Raw genomic sequence first — 26,866 nt, forward strand, 5'->3', positions numbered from 1 at the left:
GTTTAATAATCTTTCCAACTATAACATCTAACACAGTCTTTCTATTTACTAATTGTGTTTCTTGAAAATTATTTTTTCCATGTGTTTGTCTTTCTTTATTAAAGGGGATGTTTACCCTAACAATAAGTTGTTTTAAATTCAAATTGTTTTATTCTCTCAGTAAATCCTTTACATAAAAAAGAAATATAATACAAAGTAACATGTATTACATATCAGTGTAAAAGTCTAAAAATTGCAATATGGTTCAGAATCATACTGAGGGGTAGCAGCCAAAAAGGAAAAAAAAAATCCTTATGATTAGGCCGACCCATTATTAAACGAAAAGGTGATATAGAAAATGCAATAATAACAACAGGGATATAGCAAAAACATTTCAAAAAACAAACAAAATAACTTAAAAACACACATAAACAATGAAGCAAGACATCAAAAGTGATGGGCTGGGCTGAAAGTATTTATAGCTAAATAAATAGAGTAAAAATCACAGAGCAAAATACTGAAAATTTCATCAACATGGGATAAACAATAAGGAAAATATTCAATTTTAAAGTTTATCAATATTTTGTGAAAACAGTTATTTGTCATGAATATTCATAAGGTGGGCTGATGATGTCACATCCCCACTTTCATTTTTCATGTTATTACATGAAATCATAAATGTTTCATTTTTTCATACATTATGATAAAATGAGTTGCAGCAAGAAATAAGTAATGATCTTAATGAATTGTCAATCCAATTGTTTTAGTTCTTGGTAGAAAATGTTGAATAAACCTAATTTCATATAATAAAATACAATAGAGCAAGTAGGGATATGACATCATCAGCCCACCTTATGAATATTCAAAAAGACATGCCTAGAACTGTTTCACCGGAACAATGCAATCTTCAAAATTAAATAATTTTTTCTGTTTTTTTTTTTTTAATGAAAACCAATTTACCATCAGGGTGAACTTTTCATTTAATCATACAATCAGCTTTTCTCCATACATGTACATAAATATTTGTTTTCTCTATCTTTCTTGCCTGTACTCCCTGATCATTGCTACCCCCCCCCCCCCATTCTCCTCTCTCTCTCTTTATCTTTTTTTGTATTCATCTCTAGATGCTTTTGCTCTTGCTCCCCCTCTCTCATTCTTTCTCTGTCTAGCTCTCTACTTTCCCTTTTCTGTTTCCATTGCTTTCAACCTGGCTAGATCAATAGCATCCACTCCTATAGTTGCATACGTTGCCAACTCATAAACATACTATCTTTCACATTTTCTGAATGTTCCTGCTTGAGTTTCTGTGTGTTTTTTGTAGTGTTATTCAATTATTTATATCATTCCTTTGTTTTCCATTCATTTGCTTGGAAGCATGAAATTCCAAACTGATCTGTTGAGTGCCCTGAAGTGCATGTATCTTGGTTATATGTCTTTGTCTAATTTTTGGTGCTATCCATTCCCATGTATCATAGTTAGTGCTTATGTAGACCTGATATATTGACAGATTCCAGCTCTAAACATTCTATAACCAGGGAATTAACAATATGCGTACCCCTATGTTTTACTAATATTCAGCATTTCAATGTCGAATGCAGTGTTAATCATTCAACATTATCATGTGGGGATACAGACTGATGATTTATATATATATATGTTTTGATTACTGCAGTATTTTCATACAACTATATGTATGAATGTCATGTTACTTGTGTTCGCCTTAAAAAGGAAAATATCTAGAAATACGTCTACAGTGTAGTCGAGATTAATTCGTCAAAATTATCAGTCACTTCTCATTCATTTAGTAGATTGTACTATATTATGTTAAATTGAGAGATTTGCAACCCAAACAACTTTTCATAACTTCATAGATAATTCCTTTCACACTAGATTGCGTAATTAATACTCCACATATACACGGGGGGAGGCTGAATTGCCTTGTTTAAAATCGGGGTTTTAAAAAAATCCTAGTCTATTCTCTAATCAATGAGATATTGATACATCCGTGATTGACCAAATTGGAACTTGTTAGATTTGGTACAACGTTTGTTGGAATTAATTTAAAGAATCTTATCATGGATAATCTTTGCTTACAGAAACTGGATGTGCTATGTCTGGTGTCAATATGGTTTACCAGTATTTCATAGTGGGTAGTTAGTGGGTTGCTTATGAGAACTGGGTGGACAATAAACAAATGCCACTGAGATTAAGAGATTCTCAGGGTCAGTAAATGAAACCATTGGTCCCTTTGAGAGGACTTTTAAGCCTTTGGTCCTCTGGTTGCTTGCCTACCAGCATTAATGCTTTCTTAATAGCAGTCAGGTAAAAAATTACCACCATCATTTGCTTATCAGAACTGGGTAGGTCTTGTACAAAATCTATGGGTTGACAGAAATCCAGTCAACAGTTCAACCTTGACAGGTAACTAGATAAGAATGGGATGGGCTGGTACAATGTCAGTTAAATGAGATCTGGGTGCATCTTGTTAAAGAACTATGGATTTACAGTCAACAGTTCAATCTGGATAGGTAGCTTTATAGGTAAGAGATTGGCCAGTACAGTATCTACATTTACATAACTGCTCTGAAACATGTCATACATATCATTAATAAGAACTGGGGCCCGTAGCACAGAGTTCAGCAATGATCATAGACACATTTTTCTACAATTGATTACATTGAGTACAGTGCAATTAATCCTGAAAATCAAGCGTACGGTTAATCACTAACCTCTGCGTTACGGGACCCTTGGTATGGATCCAGTGTAAAGACTGAGGAATCCTGTAGTTACAAGTTTTCTATGATTGTTCTGGTTCTTCAGATGTGCTACAGGTGAAGCATGGCAGTCCATCATGATGAGCTGTTTACCAGGAGCACCTTGCGCTGATCCGGACAAGAGCAACCCTACGGGGATCAAACCGGACGATACCTGCGGCTCAAACTTCTCATACGTCTACTTTGTGAGCTTCAGCTTTCTCTGCTCTTTCCTTGTAAGTACCAGCTCCTCCTAATAATCAACCCTCCGCCATCCAGTGCAGGGTATCACGTGAAAGCATCATGGTGCAGTGGTTCTTACTGTTGGCTTGTAATGAGAGGGTCGGGTGTTCAAATCCCAGCATAGCCTAGTGCCCTTCGGCAAGGCATTAATCCACATTTTGCCTCTCTCCACCAAGGTGGTAAATGGGTACCCAGTAGGATGATAATGCCAAACTATGTAGTATGCCAGAGCAATTTGATCGAAAACTCTTGTTGGAATGCTCCTTAATAGTGAGTGGGGAAAGTACTTGCATTGTGTGGTGGCAAGCCATCCTCCGATGACTGGGAAAATAATATAACTGTAAACTGTAAAGCGCATAGAAACGTTCCAGTGTACTAAGTGCTATAGAAAAGCCGTTTATTATAAGTAGAAGTATTACTATTGAACTCAAATATAATAGGAATAGGGCAATTGACCTCCAATTTTTGGAATCTAGTACCGTAAGTAACGGTGTATTAACCGCACCTTTTTCTCGGCGGGATAGAAGCAAAAGTCGGGGGTGCGGTTTATACACGGTGACGGGTTTGAGCCGGCCCGCCGTAACCCCTCCCGTACATGTACGATGTCTGCCAGTTCACAACACATCGAGTGTCGTTTACAGGGGTATGAGCCGCGGGTAATGGGAAGCAATTATTACGATCTTAATTAGATATTGTCAAAAACAAACGCACCCACCTTCATGACACTAATTTTGACTTTATTCTCAATTCAAAGTAGTGAAGTTCCCTGGCTAAGTTAAAAGGGACGCCAAGCATACTCGGTAAAATTTTGTCACCAATGAGCGGGAGTTGAGTGAGCTTAGAGATTGCGTTGTAATATGGTTAGTGCGACTTAAGCTGGCGCTATTAAAAGTTCCGTTTCGCGCCAGCTCGTTTTTTTCCTTCCTGTTTGCTCTTCATAAGATACCATGTAAACCACGCACGAGAGAGACGGCACGAAGCCGTAAAAAACAACTGGAAAAAAATGTCAATTTCTTTGTTTCTTGAACTTTCCTGTAATCCCGTATCCAAAATTCATGCTAAAACATCAAATTTCTGAAAGTGATTGTGAGGTTGTGATGCAAGAAATGTGAATGTTTCTTCCTCCTACGCTGGGAAAGACACAGATCATAATTTGATAAGATGTATTGGCATGACTGCTACTGTATGTAGTTTGCAATGAAATGGCAGTTCTGTGTGTGTGTACACTGTGACTGTGAGTGAGTGTGTAAGTGGCCAATATTGGCGGGACCGTTCTTTCTTTCTAACATTTGTAGATGAATTGATCAAGAACAGCAGATTTCCGCATACCGTAATCTCTTTGGATACTTAACTTTGAAATCTTAAACTTAGTTTTTGTTTCTTCGTACCTCAAATATGCATGTAAATGTGAGAAGTATTTTTTTTTTTTTTTAGTCCAAAGTTGGGGGTGCGGTTAATACACGGGTGCGGTTAATACACCGTTACTTACGGTACTTGCAAATTGCTGCTGATTTAACTGTTTTAAAGAGAGCGTCAGTGTTGTACTTTTATTATGGTTTCAAACAGCTGATAGATAAGAATCAAGTTCAATGTCACATTTCAGGTGGGGATCATAAGGGTTCAATTTTCATGACATTAAGGCCCGAATTCACAAAGGTGGTTTTGAAAACCCATGATTGAATCCATGGATTATACAGATTTTTAGTGTAAATTACGCTTATTTACTGCGTATATTAAAAAATGTCCACTGCTGATGCGCGCTTTTGTTACAGTGCGCCAAATTGACGCCTATTGCCGTGGGTATCCACGCTATTTTATTTATGAGTCCACTGTTTTGAATAATGAGTCCACTCTTCAAACAGTGGACTCGTGAATAAAATAGCGTATCTAACCGTGGTAACAGGTGTCAATTTGGCGCAATGTGACAAAAGCGCGCATCAGCATTGGACATTTTTTTGTACACGCTCCAGATACGCGCTAAGATAAGCGTTATTTATACTGGAAATCTGCATGAATCATGGATTCAACCGTGGGTTTTCAAAACCAACTTTGTGAATTCGGGCCAAAGTGTTTCTGGGGTAATATTTTAAGCTCTTAACTCAATTGTCATGGTTCTGGAATCGATTTCATGGAGTGTGTTTTGCTTCTTGTTCTCCTATAGATGTTAAATTTGTTTGTTGCTGTCATCATGGATAACTTTGATTACCTGACGAGAGATGCATCTATCTTAGGAGCTCATCATTTAGATGAGTATGTCAGGATCTGGGGTAACTTTGACCCAACAGGAAGGTAAGATCATGTTTCTCTTTGTTACCAAGGCCATATTTGGGCCATCTTTGATCAAGTTAGATTATGCTGGCTGAGATAAAAAAATAAAAGACAAAGGAATTAAGAATAGAGCATGTAGAAGTAGAGGTGTTGTGAACGAGTGCATAAGTTCCCAGACTATGAACAACAAGGTCCACAGTTCAATCCCCATGAATAAATATAACTTCACACTGTTGATATACATGTAATTATATGATATTTAATTTAACCAAGTGTATAATTTTTTAATTGTATAGTTTAAGAATTTCATTGATAACAAGTTCTACTTAGTGAAAACTAAGTAGAACAATTAATGGAGATAGATGTGTAATTACAATCTATGGATACAATTAAAAACAAGTGAATTGCCAAATTAAAGTACATGTTCTAATACATGCATATCTGTTTTAAAGTCATTAGCCCAGATTATGAACTCAGGTTACATCTAACATCTGGTCTAAAGTTGTAGTTTAACTATGGATAGCCAATTGACAGGTATTTCTAACAGTGCAAGATCAACTTGACAGCACATTTGACACTCAATCATTCACAACTGACTGGGAATAAGGACTGAACTCGTTTTCTTCATCATTACAACATGAGGAAAAAGCCAAGTAAAGCTGGAAAACATACAATGTAAATGAAATTTTGGGCCTTGTATAATTTTAACACAGAGTTAATCAAGGCCTAAGCTGAATTAGACTTTGTACAAGCCATAGTGTTGGTTGATAACCAGTCCCTAGTTAAATGTTATTTTCCCTCTTTTTCTTTATCCAGTGGGAAAGTCTTGTACAAAGATATGTATGACATGTTGAAGAACATTGAACCTCCGGTGGGTTTTGGTAGAAACTGCCCTTATAGAATTGCTTATAAGGTAAGTAGATTTTGATATGAAAGAGTATATAGTACATGTATGTTCACTTCTCATAACTTGTCTGTTAGAGGCAATTCTGACATTATTTGAGCATTTCACAATACTTGCCGCACCCATGTTGATGGTCATTCCATGCTTACATTTCCACCCTCGTTTTAAGAACTTTTTCCTAAATAATAATGATAATATATTTACTGTCAATAACTGGGATATATTCATTTGATTTGCTAGTTCATTACGATTAACTTGCACGCCGGATAGAAGTACACAATTTTCCTGCGTGCTGCATCTCCCTATGCACGCACTATCCCAAGATCATCGCGCAAATTGGCATCCATTCCCTCTTTTACTTTCGCCTGCCGCCGTGATCAGACGTTACCTAAGTACACTCTCATTTTGCATTTATACAGTGTCCTTTTGGCATATTTATCTTTGCATTTCTTCCTTATTTCAATAATAATAACAATAATAATATATTTATTAGCTGCTGATAAACAGCATGCCAAGCAATAGGAATTGTGAAGATTAAATAAATGTTTATCCAAATGATTAATTCCCAAGTGTAGATAAGAATAGTGATCAGTCATTCTTATCTACAGAATAATTCCATAAAACATCTATGTCCAGCCCAAAAGGCCTACTTTCACAGTTTTGAAAACCATCCATTGAACCCATGGTTTATGCAGATTTTGTGTGTGAAGTATGATTAGCTTACCATGTATGCTAAAAAATGTCCAATGCTGATGCATGCTTTTGTCACAGTGCGCCAAATTGACGCCATGGTTATCCGCGCTATTATATTATGAGTCCACTGTTCAAAACAGTGGACTCATGAATAAAATAGCGTACTTAACCTTGACAACAGGCATAAATTGGTTGCACTGTGACAAAAGCGTGTATCAGCATTGGACATTTTTAAATGTATGCAGTAAATAAGCATATTTTATACAGGAAATCTGCATAAAACATGGGTTTAACTAATGCTTTTCAAAAGCACCTTTGTGAATTCGAGCCAGTAAGTGGGACCATCCTAGAAAATATTTATCCCTTGCTTAATTCATATGAAATGTTGTGGTGCACTCAAATTATTTTATGAGGCAAAATGAAAATGACTTTAAAAAATGAAATCAAAATTAGTGTTATTGAATATATGAAAAATATATACAGTATATATATATATATATATATATATATATATATATATATATATATATACATAATAGTTGAAGACCATTGCAAGATAAGTTGTAAGCATTTTTTTTCATCTTTCTTATTACAGAGGTTAATCCGGATGAATATGCCTGTAGATGAGAATAAAATGGTACAATTTACATCAACGTTAATGGCTCTGATTAGAACAGCCTTAGATATCAAGATTGGAAAAGGTAAGAATGATCAGAACTTTTTTATTTTAAAAAGAAAGTAGACACTAATCAATTAATCTCAAAATAGAATATATAAAAAAAACAATTCTTGTGAATGTGGCACAATTCTGTTTGGTTCATGTGTAGAAATTAGTATTATTTTTTATGAATACATATACAAAACCATTATCTTTTTGGGGGGAAGATTGTTCATGATCTTGTCAGACATAAGGAAAACAGCATCTAGTTGAAGTATTAATTGATTTTTCAGTGCTACAAGTCATTTTTTTAATGAAATAGGTCGAGATAAAACATTTCTTCTTTGAATGTTTTTTTTTCTACATTACAGTGAGGTTTTGAATATTACCATCCTGTAAGGTCGATGCATTTGTTTCAAGAAAATGAGAAAAAAAATGTATTCATCACTCGGTTCAGGATTGATGAGATGTGAATACATTCATGACAGTATTGTAAGTCAATTTATGAATGAAAAAAAAACAGTGTTAAGCAGGGAGTGTTAATTGTTATTTATTGTATATTATCGCTATTATTTTGGTAATGATGTAATTGTAATTTATATTTTCATTGATATATTCCAATGCAGTGGCTGATCGAGATCGTCATGACGCTGAGTTGAGGGAGGCAGTCAAGTGTTTCTGGCCTCACCTCTCCGCTGACAAGCTGGACCTTCTTGTACCTCCAGACAGCGGTAAGTTCTTCAGATACATGTAGGGTGTTGAATTAACGAAAAGAGAAAAGGTTTGGTTAAGAATATTGGTGGAAGTCATCTTGTTACATCCATGGATGAAACAAGACCGAGTGATCACTCTATAGAAATCTATAGAAATTAGAAAAATGATAAAATGCTGTGCTCCTTGTTCCATCCATGAAAACAGGCCCTATTCATGAAACATGTGTGTAGAACTAGATATATTTCTGTGAAAAAAAATACTACCAGTCATTCAAATATAGGTAAAAAAGGTAAATGATTTTTTTTATTTTCTTTTTGGGGAATTCTTGGTCCTTAGTGTATTCTTCATTTTAATTATTAACCCTATTGTTTCAAACTCTTCATTGCATTTTCTGCATGTAGAATTGATTGGGGAGAAGCTAACAGTGGGGAAGATCTATGCAGCATTACTGATCTATGAGACTTGGAGAGAATACAAGGCCAAGATACAAAGAGATGGACATGCAAGAACGGTAAGTCCTCACCTTCTACTCATCATACCTTCCTCACTGTCATAAAACCTGTTTAAACATCATTCCATGACATGACTTGCTTCCTTTACCATGCATTCCCACGGATGGAGGAACAGGAGTGGAGATACGAGGTCACCCTGGGGAACTCACTGCACTGAAATCGTATATATAATAATTGTCTCCTTCATCATTCGTCCTACCCATGTTGACGATTCCACAAAATGGTTTTATAGTGCTAGACCATTGCCTGATCATGTCCCTTGTTGTGCACGTTTACCTTATTTGCTTTATTCATTCATCCATTCATTCACATTCCCCTCCTCCTGTATCTGATCCAGTCTTTCATGAGGTGTCTGTCGTCCCATCTAAACAAGCTGATGATGGGTTCCCCATCCTCTACCCTCTTTCACCACAGAGCTGTCCCATCAGTTCCCCTTTCATACAAGAATGGCCCCCTTTCACATCATTATTAGCATGCATGTCTGTAGGAGTCCACCTCTCATCTTTACTGCCAGTTATAATTTTTACTATGTCACTGTTTACAAACAATCTTTTCATCCATTTCCATGCATCCCTTGTTCCCATATTTATCAAAATGCTTTACATATATATATATTTAATTATAAGTTACATGTACTGTCAATGCCTACAAGAGAATTGGCTTCAATTGGGCATGAAAATATACAATGGCATTCCACATGGTTAACTCTTATACCAATCTCTGGTCAGTTTATGTCCAAACGATACATCCCAGCATATTAATTTTCTTTTAAATGTTATTTTTCAGTAATTTAAAATGAGGATTCATTCTGCCTTTTGAAAGGTTTTAATTTCATTTTATTTTTTTTATTTTTTCTCTCTTCCATATTTGCTTGTCTCCCCCTTGGACCTATTTTTTCACCTCTGGGGTAACACAGATGCGTGAAGTTATAGTAATGTCTTTTTCTGCCTTTGGAGCAATCTACCCAGTTTTTCTCAAAAGCTTTCCCTAACAAGTTTCTCACTTTGTTGCCTGGCTTACTCCACTAGTGTCTTTTTAATGTTTCATTTTTTTTTTAACTTAAACTATCAATCCTTTTGAGGGCAGCCAGAGACTGCCTGTAACAGTTATCTGTGTGGTGTGTCATATACTACTAGCATTTAGCAATAACAGGTTTTAACTTTTTCTCCTTTTTTGCCATATTTTATCTGAGCTTGATAAAACGATAAGAATTCCCCCAAATTTATATTAAAATGGTGGAATGTCTATTCCTGTTCCATCATATTTCATTTTGATAGAGATTACCAGGACATTCATAAAATGTTCGGTCCGGTCACAAAATATCTGTCTTTGCTGCTTTGATAACAATTTTGATCAAAAGTACAGAGGGTTTTTTGTTTTTAGGAATTCTAGAGAATGAATTTGTTTCAAAATCGTATCATCGTTGACTAAAATGCCCCCTTTTTGGCAGAACCTGAAAATAAATCATTACAAAATGAACAAGAACATGCATGGAAAATGGATTAAAAAAATCAAACATGCTATTTTGTTTTTGTTTTGCTAGATCGGAAGCCTATCTTCATGCATGGTTTCAAATCCCTTCATATTTCTGATGTGTTTATTTCTTTTAGCAGTCGTTTATATTTTCTAATACTAATCGTTGGACGTGCTTTCATTGCAATTAGAATTTTCATAGATTTTGCAGTATTTCTTTCTAACCACTGTCATTCTAAGATAATCTACATGTAGCAAAATTTTTAATTGTCAAAGCTAATTTTTGTTTCCTAAATGAATTATAATAGATATATTAATAATTATGATAAAATTGAAAATGATGATCACAATAATAACAGTTACAATAATAGTAGTGGTTATGAGATGAAATTATTAAATTGGTTAAAAATATTAAATAATATTAAAAACATAATAAAGAAGACAAACAAGAACAACAAGAATTAGAGGAAGAAGAACAACACCAACAACAAGAAGAATGAGGGGAAGACGTTTCTTCTGTCGGATAATTCGTCGGCGTTCATCCGAACCGTCATATTAGTCAATTTTGTCAAAAAATCAATTTTGAGTTTTGCAGAAAATTAGATTACAAGTCTTATTCTATTCATGAATAAATTCTAGGCAGCAAATTTATTTTAGTTCTGAGATATTAGGGGATTTTCACCGCAATGACATACAATTTTTTAATAAGATGCACAAAACCAATTGGAAACGTGTACTAGCAGAGCGATACAACGTTTTGACTGACCGCGATTTCAATGCACGCAGTCAGTCAAACTCATACGTGGCCATCGACACTGCATTGACTTTGCACGTAAAAAGCGATACAACATTTTGACTGACCCCACGCATTGAAATCGCGGTCAGGGTTGTTGTATTCCCTATGGCGTTTTTGTACAGGGAAAATCTAGACCGCTCAAACCAAAATTACAATCATGGAGCTCTTTTGCGATATTTTCTCTGATCTTTGGTTTTGTGTTAAAATAAGGATGCCAATGTCAAGCAGTTGTTTTGGTCTTTCCAACCATGTATTTTTCTAGCAATGAATATGTTGTAAGGCTGGGGAACTAAGTGTGAAAATTATAGTAAACTCTGAAGTCGATTTTCTCTGAAATGGGTTTGCACCATCGTATGCGTGATACGACGGTTCGGATGACCACCGACGAAATTATGTGGCTAATATCACCACCCCCCCTTCATCCAAATAATCACCGAAAAAAGATATATCTTTGCATACCTACATTTAAGAATATAAGACATTGATATTGACAGATGATTTGGTATTTAATTGGTACCAATTGATTTAACTTGTCATATGGTATAAATTGTAATTGAATAAAAATCTTCTTTGAAGAGTTTACAGCAATAAAAAATCATACTTGTTCTAGATCTATTAAGTTATTGAGACAGATTTTCCATCTGCTTTTCACTTCAAAGTTTCTTTTATTTTTATCAGTACCTAACTCTGCATTTATTGGAGATATTAGCACCACAAACAATTCAGATTTTAAATAATCATGACTCTTTTGCTCTTATACATAAGTGTGAATCTTATGTCCAGTTACTCTTCTATCCAGTATAGTTTTTTTTTAATTCCTTTTGTTCATGATTCTATTTTATGATTTTATTATTTTCCCACTTTTTAGCCTTTCCTTAGCAATAGGAGCAGAGTTTAGGCATGGTGTGAAATGTTGCTGTGCTTTTATATCTCCAGCTCGTTGTAGCAGAGTCACAAGTTGTACACATTTACAAAAAATATAGCATTGCCACCAATTAACCCCAGTAGGATATTATGGTTTCTGAAATTTCCAACAAATTTGTTTTGTTCAATATATAAAGACCCATTCAAGATCAGAAATCCCCATGTTATCTCAATTGTTAGGCAATCGTTTAATTTACTTATATGTACCAGCTGGAAAAGAAATTGCTTTTGGAAAGGATAATGTATATTCTTTCTAATTAATGATTTTATGTTAGAATTCAATCCACCTTACCCCTAGTTCACTATGGATATTCATGTATTGAATTTCATCCACATTTATCCTTCATTATCGTTACTCTGTACTACACTTATGATATTAATCTTGCTTTGTCACCATTGAGCGAGTGAGGTCTAAGTCTATATTCCTCATATTTTTTTCTCCTTATTGTATTTCATTGATATTCACAAAATGGAAATCCTCTATCGATCGGCACCCATTACAAAATACTTTTAGTACACACTTCTAGTAAATACAAGCTAGTACTCTATCTATTCTAAGTCCGTTGCCCATTACTTTGGTTATTCCTGTATCACCCAGGTTTGTTCACTTTTCACAATCAATCATAAATCAAACAACAATTTGTGGTTTTCTGCACTTGTGAGCTGCTGCACCGTAATGCTGTTATAGAAATGATGTGTGTGTTAGTTTGCTTGCACCAGCTGATGTGTCTGCGTGTGTGTATTACTTGTGGAACCCCATTCTATGCATGTATACCTTTCATCATATCTATATTAGGAATTGGTCTACTTCAAGTATCTCTACAAGAAATACCCAGACTTCGACATCAACGACGAGCGCTACCAGAACACCTTTTCCGACGAGTTTCGTCGAGTAGGCCACTATCTTTTTATTTTTGTTTGCTTTTCAGTTTGAGTTAATATTCTTGGCCAGATGGTGGGAGAGGGATTGAGAGTTGGATATGGGACTGTTTCAGGCACATTTGAAATGTTGATATATTCTTTAATGTGATTAGACCAAGGAAGATATATCGTTTATGCTTTTCCGATGTCTAAAATTTCACCTTTGGACAAAAACTTATGTGTAATATCTTATGTGAGAATTCATGGGATTCGTATAAAATTAAAACACCAACCGTAACATTTATTCACAATCAGTATACTCATACACACTCAATATAAACCATGAGCTGTCTTGTATATGTTGGTATGTCTGGTCGTTTGGTAATGTGTTTTTCTGTAATATCTTGTGTCATGTCTCATTGTACATTCTCGTCTTACTGTATGTTCTTGTTTAGTGTATTGTGATTGGTGATGGGTGCTTATGCAGTATGGGTATGGGAATGTGGAACTCTTTGTGTGTGTATGGTCTTTCGTGTTTGACACTCTGTACCATTGGTAAATATGAAAATCATAAAAATGCAATGGATATTTCAAACTTTATGGTGGTGGAACATGAAATGTTTTATGTACTTATTGTACAATGCCTTCTGGACTTGTACACAAGCAAATGGGATGCTGAATGTCAAACATTTGTAGCGTTTCACATGACCATCCGTGTGACGTCACTACAAATTATGATTCAATGTATGACACTTAGAAAATTGGGTGCAATACGCTTCGGGCTATGCACATTGCTAATGCTGATCAGAGGTGCGTTTGAGGGATTTTGCTTTTGGCTTTCAATAATTCTTTCTTATTTTCATAGATTAACATAGGAAAAATTTGATTGTTTGTAGTTTGGCTAACTTCCAAGGTGTTGTACAGCGCGAATAGTGAATAATCTCATACATGCATAGTGCGACATTTCACATTTGGTGAAAGAAATAGATGCGCTACTCAAATCAGCTACGCCTTGTTGAATAGAGCATCTTTGTTTTTTCCTTATGCGAAATCTCGCACCATTGCACTCATGCCTGTATGCTATTTGTATTCTGTCCGTGGGATTTTAAGGTTATATAACATCCATATTGAAATGGAGAATTAAATTCTCAATGTATGTGCTATAAGAGCATAATAGTGGTATGTGCAAATGTATAAGGTCAGATGCTGAAAAACTTATGTGGTAATGGAGCTCATGTGATTCAGAGCATGTATGTGGTGAAGGGTTCTCTACCTGCCTTCAGTGAACAACTTTCTGCTTGCTGGTGTGGGATGCAAGGTATACGTATCAGTGGAGCACTTCACATAATGGAGCTACATGTCATCAAAGTGAGATGCCACATGGGATAATCGGCCATCGGGTATAAATGCTTCGCTGTGGAGTTTCAACAAACATAAAGAGTCTGCACAAGACATTCCTGCTGTTTATAAATTGTTAGTAGAATAGTTCAAACAAAAGGTGTGTTTAATCAGATGTGGTAAATGAAAAGGTTACAGTCATTTACCACACCTTATGTGTCTACAGTGATGAACAGTTGAATACAAAGGTTTAGAAAGCAGGCAGAAACTAACCCTCTCCAAAAACAAAAAGTCTCTTCTACTCAAACAAGCAGTAAATCTCAATGTTGGTAAATTGCTGTGAGAATATACAAACAAAAAGTTCCATTAAAGCCCACAAGTCAAGGCTAGAACCATTTTTCATCAAGCTTTTAATATCAGTTATAAGCTTCTGAATTGGTGCAACTAAATTGACTCCTAACATGTTTACTTTGCAATATATGTATATTTGATACTTTCAAAGGTTGTGTATTTTCATTTATTTATGGTGCTTGTGGTATATATATATTTATGCAGGGGCTTTGGTGCAAGGTAACACTCCTACATGTGCACTTTCACTCATCAAAATTCATCATAACAAATTTACATTGATTTGACATTGATCCTGTACCCTTTAACTTGCTTAATGTGTTTTACATCTAATCTGTTATTCATTTGTTGTTCAGCCTATTAATGTTCTTTTTATTTGCCCTTTGATATCGACTTGATTTAGTATGAAAAACAACTTCATTTTCTCCACAGGAAATTTCTGTATATCTGTATTGAACTTGCACTTTTCTCTCTTTCAGTCTTGGTTTTATTGTATGTCTTGATTAATGAACCTTGTCTCAATAATTGTATTTTCTCTTCCATGGTTACATTGTATAGTTGTCTTACATTTATTTCTTTTTCTTACACATCCAGACTAAATTTGACAGATTTTTTACCTCTTGTATTCTGTGTGTTTGTATTTGTGGTTATAATCAAATATCCATTGTCTACGTGTATTTCTTATAAATGTATGGTTCTGATTTCACATCTTATTTTGAGCAGCAACGGGACGAGATGAGGCGAGAGTACATCAGGAAATTTGAAGCTCGCAAAGAAGCCGAGCGGTTGCGTAAATCTCGCTTGGCGGTCGGAGCGTCCGAAGATGCAGACGACGAGTCTGAGCCCATGCCCACGTTCCACGAGGTATATGTGTGAGACTGCCCTCAATGTTGGCAGAAGGGAAAACTTTTCAACAAACTTGTGATGGTAGATGGGATAGTTGCTTGTGTTGACAAATTTTACAAAAATATATATTTTCTAATTAGCTATCAAAGTAATAAAAATAATCTATCCAAATTCTTACTAAAAAAATCTGCCTGTCAAATATTTCCAAATATTGTTATTCTATGTAAAATGTGGCACCTGTTTCATTAAAGACTTACAGGAACGGTAAATACCATGGTAACAGGGCTCAGGGGCCGGTCAAATCAAGGCTTCCATGATAATTGCCATAATTAGCGGTCTTCATGGAATGGGCCCCTAGAATGTATGGTATAATAGAATACAGGAAAAAAATCTGTTGATAACATAAACAATTTGAGAACCAAGTCTAATATTTTTGTATTTGCAAGAAGCAGCAATCAGAATTAGAATCCACCATCACATTTATTGTTGTCAAGTTAATCCCATAACACATCACTTGGTGGAAGGGTTCATCTTAATGATTTTTTTCAATATTTTTTTTTTTGGATTAAACAGCGTACTTCTTAATCAAGGAACATGATTTCTTATCCAAAAAGCAACCAAAAAAGCATACAATTCAATTTTGTGAGCACATTGTAAAGTAGAGTTCAGTTACTCGTATTATATGAAAAACTCATTTTCAGAGGCAGAGGAGAAAACCAATGCCAGCCATTTTACCAAACAATTTGAACCAGTCAAGAAAGTTTGCCAATGTGTTATGTTGTCTAGAACAAACAGTGTTCCTTTTTTAAGAAGCATGCTTTACCCATTAAACCTTTGCTATGCTGGGAGTACATGTATTAATCAATGGTGTCAGTAATGTTAACCAATATAATATGGATATTATGTAAATATTCATCATACCAATGGATGCTCATTGTAACCTGCCTAAACTTCCATTTTAACCAAAGGTGGACAATTCAAGTAACTTTGTGCAATCAATATCATGACAGTCTTCAAAAAATGGTGCAATATTAAATTATTCGCTTTGATATATCAAAATGTGAATTTAGCAACAAAAAAACAATAGGGGTAAAAGTGCATTATGGGAAATAGTGGTATTATTAACTTTATATATTTCATATATTATTACAAGGCATATATGATTATTATTTTGAAGAAAAAAATGCAATGCTTTGATGCTCTCTAATGTGGCTTAAGGTATGTTACTAGTAGAAATTAGATAAAGTTCAAGGTGAATAGCACAAAGTTTTATACAATATTTCCTTTCATTTGGTGGTATTCCTTGTATGAAATCGTGACTGACTGAAAATATATCAGGTATGATACATAACACAAATGTTGAAATTAGTCACTTAAAGCCAATAGCCAATCAAGATCTTGGTTGCGTGCATGTTTTGTTCAAGACAGTACCCTGGAACCAATCAGAATCATTCTTTCATATTTGTAATCCAAGATATTATTTCAGTATTGTGAGCCTTTGTGTTATGATTATGCATTTTGCTATCAAATCATAATGTTAAAACAGTATTATATTTTTTAATTAGATATTGAATATTAGAATTAAGCCTTGTGATTACTTAATCAAGCTATATAATATCTCGAGAAATATGCCATTACTGAAAATAAAACAATAATGTGAAATGAAACAACATCTTTGACTGATTTCAGGAGAGAATGGAATGATGGATATCTGACTTTTGATGGCTTCTTTTGGGGTTCTGCATGCTAGCTGCCTATCATACAAAAGCCTACATGATTTTGCTTTTTGTGCTGGGTTCTATTAATTTTTTTGGTGTGGTTGTCTGACATTTGGTGATGGGTTTTTAATCAACAACTTGAGACATTTGTATATTCACGCATGATCATAACCTTGCTATTCAATGCTATAAGTTCCCATTGTATTCAATAATGTATGATGTGCAATAACAAAAGAAAATCAAATAAAAGATGGTTTCATGTTTTTATACACCTGTCCTACGGGACGTATAATGGTATCAAGCTTGGTGTCCATCCGTCTGTCCGTCCGTTTACTTAACTTAGGCTCATATAATTTGGTGTGTATGATACTAGCATTGATCCCAGGAAGCCTATTGATTTTGAGATCAAAAGGTCATCAGTCAAGGTCACAGTGACCTATTTTCATTGTACCTTTCTGCAGTCCTTGTAAACGCAATAACTTCAGTTGAACTTAACCTAGGCTTGTATAATTTGATGTGTATGATACTAGCATAGATCTCAGGAAGCCTATTGATTTTAAGGTCAAGGTCATAGTGACATGTTTTCATCTTACCCTTCTGCAGTCCTTGTAAACGCAATAACTTCAGTTTAACTTAACCTAGGCTCATATAATTTTATGTGTATGATACAACTTCATACAAGCATTTATCCCATGAAGCCTATTGATTTTGAGGTCCAAAGGTCAAAGGTGAAGTTGCCACCTTCCACTTTTCTTGCTTGACCAATAACTCCATTTTCCATGTTACAAGCGGGCTTATTATGTGCTCACATTAGCAACACTCTTGTTACATGTATGTATATGATTTGTAAGTTTTAAGAGAAACAAAACCACATGTAATGATATAGGAAATCTGCTACAACATCTGGAGAGCCTCAAATTTAAATAGCACTGCCACTCTTTTCTAAATCTATATTCATACTTTTCATCCTTTTAAATCAAATCTCATTTATTACCTTGCACTAAATTATAACAAGATGTTTACTGGACATTGGTGTATCTTAACTCTCTGACTACACCTTAACCACTATTGCTTAGGCAGGTCTTGAATATACTTGTAATCACCTTCATGTTAACACCTAATGTCATATATCCTATCTACACCTTACATTCTTTTTAGAACCGTGCCTTGGAAGGAGATATATCAGATATATCTGAGGTCGATGAAGAGGTGGCGGAGCGAATATAATTCGTCTTGGATTAATCTCAGTCTATTCAATAGACAGATATTTAACACTGTATATAATAAGCACCAAATGCCAAAGTGTTACCTTACCTCTGTGCCCTAGGAGAGTTGACCCATTAGATTCATTGCACGGCTGGTACACCGTATCCAAGCACTTGACACTTTTCATTGGAAGATAACATAAGCACTTGCACTGAACAATAATAAAACTTGTGCCTTATGGTATATGACAGCACTCCGCACTACTAAAGCAATTATTATACGCATAGCACCATATTTTACTACACTGCTTCCAGGTGTTTCATTTGGTCTTCCATAGAAAGACAGGCATATCTCTTTCAAATACTGTCTTCATGAAATATTCCATCAAATTGAACAATCTAAGACTTATTGGTACGGATGAATGTAATCAATAAAATAGATGGATACCCCCTTTTTTAACATTGAACGGGTACTTTTCATGTGTATATATAAGCATATAATTGCAGTTATAACCCATTAAGGACAATGGTTACTAACATCAGATGTGCATAATTTTGTTTGTGTGTTATCTGACCAGTGCAATATTCATCAAAATGATCTGTGGCAGTATTATATCTAGCAGATCATTTCAGACATTTTTGTAGCATATGGTCATATGTAGTTGTAATACATAACACTGTAATGGTTCATAATAATGCATTGTATTATTTTCATGCATAAAATGCATCTTTGTTTTGTATATTATACTTTGTTTTCATGTTTTCATTGGCTGCAATAACAATTTTATAGAAATGTATTACATGTACTCTTGAGAGTAAAATAATCAATTTATATAATTGACCCTAACTTTATTCAATAGCCTTATGAATGATAGAATATATACCCCAAAACAAAAAAGTAAGTCCCTCCCTTAAACAATCATCCATAATTTCTGCACCAGGAGTTTAAAAATCTTTTTACATGGGCATGTGGGTGATTGTATAAGCTACCTTCTAAAGTGAATATTACGGACATAGTTTATGTCATGGTTCAGTGAGCACCACCAGAAGGCATAATGATAAATATAAATAAATTATGAATAATATTTTGCTCATAAATTATATTTTGCTATTTGGAAATCTGCAATGTATCACTTTTGTTGAAAGTATCTTAAGTAATCTGCAAGGCTTCCAAGTATGTAATTCTTGTAAACCTAGCTAAATGTTTATATGTTTATCAAATTTGGCCATATATTATAGCTTCGAGCACTAAGTAATCAAAGTTAGCTGAATTTCTTCTGCTTGTCATAGTCCTAGATTTCTGAAATCATTTTTAATGCTTCCATGAAATCATTTTTAATGCTTCCATGAAATCATTATTAATGCTTCCATGAGAGAGTTCATCATCAAGCCTTGTTCAACGATCCATCTGCTATATGTACCTCCTCATGCTTGGGCTTCATGGTTTTGTTCTTTTTATTTCCTTTTGCATGCCTTTCTGCTCCCTCCATAGCCCATGTCGCCTACTTCCGGCAATATATTTGAAGGACTGCTTTCAACCTCTAAAGATAGAAAGAAGGCTTACTATGCGGACATACGGAATCGGTATTCAACGGCAGTGGGTCTAAAAAGCCCAGCATCTCTAAGGAAGTTTGGACCAAGCCCATAAATGCTTCAGCCTAATCTGCAAAATAGTTAAGCCTTGGATAGCCCTATATTCTGTATTATGAAGCACTGAAACTACTAACCAGCTATTAATGGGAATTGGTGATTGGTTGGTGACCAGGTTCTTGTGTGTGTTGATTCATGGTACCTTCAGAACTTCTTGCATGATCTTAACTGTTACCCAACTCTGTTTCGGTCTTTCTCTTTAGACTCTTAGCCCAATAATCAACAGGAGTCACCTTGCCTTTGGAGGGGTCTTTGGTCCACGCTCGGAGAGGAATCGTGAATTTTACCAGCTACAACGAAGACGTTATTCTAATATCGTTGGTGCAAGACCGCCTTCTCCCTGTCCACCTAGGAAACATTCATCCAGCCCTAGACCTTCCCTATCTCCATCCATTGACCCCTCCCCAAATCCTTCAGAGAATCCCTCTCCGAATTCCTCCCCAGTGTTATTGCGTCGCATCATCGACAATCTTTTCCCAGGCAAACTATAGATTTCATTCGTTCTTCTTTGCACAGGGTGGATTTTTAGATTTTAGTTAGAACTGCATGAATGATGCCCATTCCAAATACCCCTTTTGATAGCCACATTACAAGTGAATGCTACACGAAGAACCTAATATAATTTTTATTTACATAATCTGTCCACGTTGAGAGTTTAAATTTGTGTGTTCATTGTTTGATTAATCCTTATCATTTATTCAAGAGCCTTAATCCATTTGGTGTCTTTACTTCTTTTTGCCCTCTAGCTTTTTTGTAGACAGCATTGCTTTCCTATTTATTTTTCAGCCTGGAACAGCAGAGTAATCTTCATTCTTCACAGATTCATGCAGCGCAGTCCCGAATCAACCCAGCATTTTCAAAAATTTATTTTCTTCGGTTTTGGCTTTAATATCAAAGCAAGAGTATTGCTGTCCTTCCTGTTTCCAAAAGCAATTGATAAATGTTCTATGGTGGCTGTAGCAGGGCAAGGTGAAAATGGAATTCTCTCTCCGGCTTTTCTCCTTTTATTAATATCACTCTCGCTTCAAGTAAATCTATTTTCTCTGTCCTGTCAATATTCTTCTTTATTGCAGTCTCCTAGAAGTATTTTCTTCATAATTCTTCTATTCCTAATAGATTCATGCTAATATGACCAGGCATATTTCTTCTTCCTTCGCATTCTCCCATTTCTTTGTTTGTTCCTTACCCCATCCCCTCTTTTTCTCATTTTCTTTTACATATATTTGTCTATCTTCCAAACTCCTACCTATATCTTCTTTTATCCTACCCCTATCTAATCTGCGGTGCAAACCCCTCACTCGAGTTAAGGGTCTGAATGTGCAGCCTACTCATGCCTTGTGTACTGAAGGCTCTCTTGCTGAATTGAAACAGCAAGTTTTGTATGTGCTAGTCTTTGCGTGGAGACAAACTTGCTGATCAAAATTGCAGTCAGGGTCTGTGCCTGCAGACTACTCGTATCCCCACTGCCCATATTTTTCATCATCTATCTACTTTCCACTCTTCCTGTTCTATTTTCCCTATCCACTCATTTTGTCATCCCTCTTCTATTACCCCCCCCCCCCTCACTCACTCTCCTTCCCCTTTGCTCTCCATCTTTTTTTCTCTCTCTCCTGTTTTCTTTCTTCCACTCCTTCATCAGTCAAAGGTTACATAAAGCTGTACTCATTCACCCTAAACCTACATTGTAGTTCTAGATGTTTCTATCTTCGATACATGCAGTTGCCTTCGGATAACTGTCTTCTACATACAGATTAAAAATAAATTTATTATAATTGATATCCAACTCATATTTCTTAACTCCATCTCCATTTTCTAACTTTCATTATATGTTTTATTATATACATCTGATTAAGGTATAAATTTGTTTTATGTGGAAACTTGAGGCAATATATTCTTAGGTTGTTTAAGAATTTGCAATTGTTTGAGACTTTTTGCCATATTTGGTTTATATATTTTCATTTATGTTTGTAATATTTTGGTCTTCGTTTATATGACCTATAATTACAAATTTGCTGTATATTGTTTTATTTAATAACAGTTGTTCTTTTGTAAGTTGTAAATTGTGGAAGCTTGATAATATAACTTACCGATTTGTGTTAAAAAAAATGATAGAAACTTTCAGTATGTGGGTTGTATATATTCAAATATATTTTATGGGTGTTCCTCTGAAAGATTTATGTTTTATACAGAAGTTGATTTTTGCTATGCATGTAATGTGAGTTATCATACCATATATACAAGAAAATCAGAAATGCATATAATATAGGATGCAATTCAGGACTGTTTCATGTTTATTGGCCTAAATGCCATTTTAACTAGACATATACTTGATGTTAAACAATTTAGAAATTCAATATTTAGTATCTCATTACCATATTTATTAAAGAATATGGAAATTAAGAGTCAATGAGGGTTATATTACGTCTGTGAAACGGGTTCACTTACTGCTGAATTCTGTAACTCATAAGGTGGTGCTGCACCAGCCCAAGTTCGCTCAATCTCGAGATTTTAGCCTGATTAGCCCTCTTCGCGAATAAACTTGAGATGCAAGAAACTCCATCTCCACCAGCGCAAGAAGAGCAATTCGTGCTCAAGTGAGGCATCAATGCATTATGGTCCTACGCTTTGAATAGATAATCCAGAGTAGAATCTCGAGCGCGTCCGCACCTGCGATTTAGCGGGATAATTGAAAAATAGCACGCTATTTTGCAAATAATCCTAAGTTGTACGTAGGATTCCAAGCTCGAGATTAATCCAGTGAACTATCGCGATGATTGCATCTCCATTGCAAATAATCTCGAGATCGCTCAGATTGGGTTTATTTCCCGGATCAGAAATAGCATGATTATTTGAAAACTCGGGCTGGTGCAGACGGCCCTATATAGGCTTTATACAGGATTCAGGTGAAGCATTAATAGATACATCATCTTCTATACATATGAAGTGCCTTTAGATATATGGTCATGAATTCAGAAATGTATTTCTTTTGTGAATTAGTCTTCCAATTTATTTTGCTTTAATAATGCATTCAAATCTGAATTGCATTGTCACAGTATGTTTTGATTCTTGATGTACAGATCTATAATATCTGAGTGAATTCATCATCTTCATTACTTAGGTCGTTCAGTATGGTTTTAATGTTCATGTCTCTAGACTGTATTACTGTATCTGGGTTTTTTAATTTGTTGTTTATTGAATCTGGGTGAGGGTCATTCATGGGTATTTTTATTTTTTTAATCATCACAGAGAATGGTCACATTTTGTAAAAAGAATTGTGATTCTACTGATGAGAAACTTTTACCAACTAAAGCTCAATGTTCATAATGCTCAAAAAGGTTTTGTGAAGTTTTTGCTAAGACGCCAATGTAAACAAAAAATGGTAAAGTCCTACATCCCTACTTTCTTTGAAAAAAAGTGTGTAAAAGGTGAGTTTGAATGTCTGGAAGCTTCAACAATTGTTTGCTAGGGACACTTTTCGTTCCTCGGATATTTTAATTTCTTTTACGAACATCTTCTGAAATTTGACTTTTTTTTACATACGTGTGTCCTTGCAAAACCTTTACCAAACATGTGGAAGCCTAGTGAAAATGGCACATTAGCATAAGCAAAACACCTGGTTAAAAAATCTAATTTATTGAGTGAGTCATACAAATAACAGTTTACTATAAAACAAATTAAATGAATATATAATGCATAACATTTCTCCCAAATATTGGTTTCTTTTTGGGTAAACAGTGTCAAGTGTATCCAATAATTAATTCACTTTCTGGTTATTTTATATTTACAAAATGTGTTTGAAAATCACAAGGTATGATTTATTAATTGTAATTGTTAAATAGATGTAATGATATATTGAATAGTATGTAAACTTACTAGGATTATTTTTGAAGGCATTGGAACAGTTTTGCTATGTATTGCAGATAAAGAGTGCAAATTTGTTTAGATTATAAAGGCATGATTTTGCGCTTGCCTGCTTATAACACAGCATGGGATATGACTTTTAATTGCAGATCTTCATGCGTTTTGTTTTCATAAACTTGAACTTGAATTGAAATTGAAAATAATTATTCAAAGAGATGCTGAATAAATGTATATGTTGCAACTCTGTTGATATTCAGATAAAATAAAACTACTAAATGATGGGAATATATGTATGTTCATTGTGTCTGGTTTGTGTTTTGTTTGTTTTGTTTTGCCCAGCTTTCTTTATGTTCCATATTTATGTTGTTTTGTCTCTTATGTTATATATAAAGAAATAGAATGATCAACTGCATTAACACCCATGTTTCAATGGGTGATTTCAAGTTCAGTGTTGACCTATTAGTGCTGGTGTTAGGTTAATTTTTACACAAGTATAACACCAAACATAAAATGAAGATGGTCCTGAAAAGTTACTCACTAGTTTTTGAGATAGTGAATAGTGTGATCTGGATCAGTTTTGCAAACTCAGAATAGATTTTGGAGCTAGGGGAAGCAATCCAAATTCCAACACCAATGCCAACACCAGACTTGAAATCACCCAATATAGGCTTAGCCTTCATTAATCTGTAAAAAGGGGGATGTTTACAGCGATTTTGTGTATTGATAAATGAACCAAAAATCTATACCTAAGCCAGATTTAGAGAATGTTGATTTCTTTATAATCATGGGTATTTCTGAATTGAGGTACTTATTTTGTATCAAGAAGAAGCATAATGCTGAGCAGTTGAACATTATGTTACGATATAGAAGGAAAGTGGAAGTGTGAAACTAATTTCTATGTGTCTTTGTCCTCTGTTTTGAGATACAATGTTTTGACACCCCACCGATGATGTACCTGTATGAAACGCATGAGTGTGATTGAGTTGTGTACTTGTTTGAATGTTATCTTTTGTGCAGTTATAAATCTCCTGTATTTTGTATGTCCATACAACATGATGATGTGCTATGAAATCAAAATGACTTTGCTCATGTCAAAACACGTACACTCACAAACCATCACACACACTCAGACACTGTAAAACACCCATTTGAAATGTCACACCTACAAACTGTCACACACACCCATACACAGTCACAAATACCCTGAAACCCCCACACACACACGCACACACACACACACACCCAAATTCATTTCTTATAAATGACCAGTGAATGCACATCAGTATGATGTTGCTTGATGTCACATGTAACATGGAATATATGACATATTGGTTATTATTCATTTCTCAATGAAAAGTTAGATATCAAATGAATGACTTTATGAAATGAAAGCAAATGGCAGGAAAATGTCTGAAGGTAAGATTTAAAGACAAAATGTTTAATTTTTTTCTGTTATCTTTCTGTTAAAAAGCTTTTCAATGAAAGCTGGTGAATACTTTGATTTCAATAATGAATACTAATTGTATTCAACATTAAATGTAAATCATTCGGAGATGATTACATCAAAACTCTGTAAGATTTTTAACAATTACCAGATCTTTTAGAAAATGGACATATGAAAATGTGGCTGAAACTGTCTAATTACCTTTCCTCTTAAGAAGAAAAAAGAACAAATAAAACTTTTGAAGGGAAAAGTCAGAATCATATTTTGGAGATGTAAAAAAAAATGAAATGTATAAATTTATATTGATAAATACAAGGCTTGTATGGTTTTATTTCGGAAAAGTTTTCAGGGTTTTTTTTATTTGGTTGTGGCCAGCATATTTATTATGTTATATCTTTCTTTGCTCTGACTTTTCATCTCTTGTCTCTTCTCACTTCGAAGTGGCGTCTTCTCTCTTCTTCTCCCCTCTCTCTCTTTCTTTCTGTGTGTGTCTTTCTCTCACACACTTTCTGGTATGTTTTTCTCTTTCTTTCTTACTATATTTCTCTATACATTTGCACTCTTTTATCTTGATTTTCTCTGTTTCCCTCTACACATATCTTTGATCTCTCTCCTAATTTTCTTCTTTTCCTCTTGTACACTTTCCATACTTTTGCTATGGGGTCAGTAATGGAATGTCATGTTATTTTAGTGGTGGGATTTTGCCTCAAGTGTTGCTTTCTTTGGAAGGATTAATAAAATGCTTTTATATATATATATATATATATATATATATATATATATACCATACATTGCATTTGAAATTTAAAGAAAAATAAATCGGAGGAAACGATATACTTTTTGTCCTTCCAAACAAACAATTTACTTCAGGGTTTCTTTTTAATGTAAATGATTGATGTATGCTGTATTCATATTGTTTCTTTTGAAAGCACATCTTTTGCATAATATTAAGTGGTACTGATGAGTTGGATGATTTTTTTGTCTACATTTTTTTCCTTGATTATAATCAATTATTACTTGCTACATGTGATGGTCATAAATTAGTTCATCCATCACTTGCCAAAAGATGTGCTTTATCCCATGAAGTGTAAATCTACTTCATTATTTTTATGTAATCATTTTTGTTAGATCATCTTAATTCATATACCCGCATACATCCGTGCACTGCCAGCTATGTGAATTTTTGGCCCCCATCACAATTGACTGTTTTCAAAGCACCACTGCTCATTAAATATTTTTTATATAATTATATTACATTTTGTCTTTACTCTTCGATCATTAAACTGAATCATCAGTAAAATTTTATCCATATATTATGGAGACTCTCACATGTTTGGCAAAACAAGAATCATGAATAGGAAATGAATTTTTTGCATGATGTAATGGAATTATCAAGCCCCATTTCATGGCTGAGTCTGACACCACCCCCCCCCCCCCCCTCCCCTTCTCGAGCATGTGATGCCTAAACCTTTTTCAGAATTATCTATTTCATTCACAGGTTTCAAATCACCCCAGCCATAATTTCTTGAAAAGTCACCCCTGTAATTAAACAAAACAACATACACCTTCAACATCTTTTTTTAGAATGGTGCATCGTTTACATTTGACTTGGGGGGTTAGAATCTGTGTGGAAAATACCAAAGCCTGTAATATCTCTGAAGTAGTCCTTCGTTTACAT

The 26,866-nt window shown here is 34.7% G+C and overlaps 1 protein-coding gene across 21 annotated transcripts in view; it reads left to right on the top strand.

Moving 5' to 3' along the window:
- LOC121428589 (voltage-dependent calcium channel type A subunit alpha-1-like) overlaps positions 1–26,866 on the top strand; it is a 203,248-nt gene that overhangs the window by 139,080 nt on the left and 37,302 nt on the right. For 18 of the 21 annotated variants that reach the window (XM_041625320.1, XM_041625326.1, XM_041625319.1 and 15 more), the window contains 8 exons: positions 2,800–2,968; positions 5,137–5,264; positions 6,060–6,156; positions 7,436–7,541; positions 8,125–8,229; positions 8,614–8,723; positions 9,641–9,655; positions 12,714–12,809. In XM_041625320.1, coding sequence (XP_041481254.1) covers positions 2,800–2,968; positions 5,137–5,264; positions 6,060–6,156; positions 7,436–7,541; positions 8,125–8,229; positions 8,614–8,723; positions 9,641–9,655; positions 12,714–12,809 — 826 coding nt within the window. The remainder of the gene's footprint in view (positions 1–2,799; positions 2,969–5,136; positions 5,265–6,059; positions 6,157–7,435; positions 7,542–8,124; positions 8,230–8,613; positions 8,724–9,640; positions 9,656–12,713; positions 12,810–26,866) is intronic. The other 3 variants (XM_041625332.1, XM_041625334.1, XM_041625322.1) reach the window with 2 other exon arrangements.

Source organism: Lytechinus variegatus, chromosome 15, assembly GCF_018143015.1.
Source record: "Lytechinus variegatus isolate NC3 chromosome 15, Lvar_3.0, whole genome shotgun sequence".
In the NCBI taxonomy this organism is placed as follows: Eukaryota; Metazoa; Echinodermata; class Echinoidea; order Temnopleuroida; family Toxopneustidae; genus Lytechinus; species Lytechinus variegatus.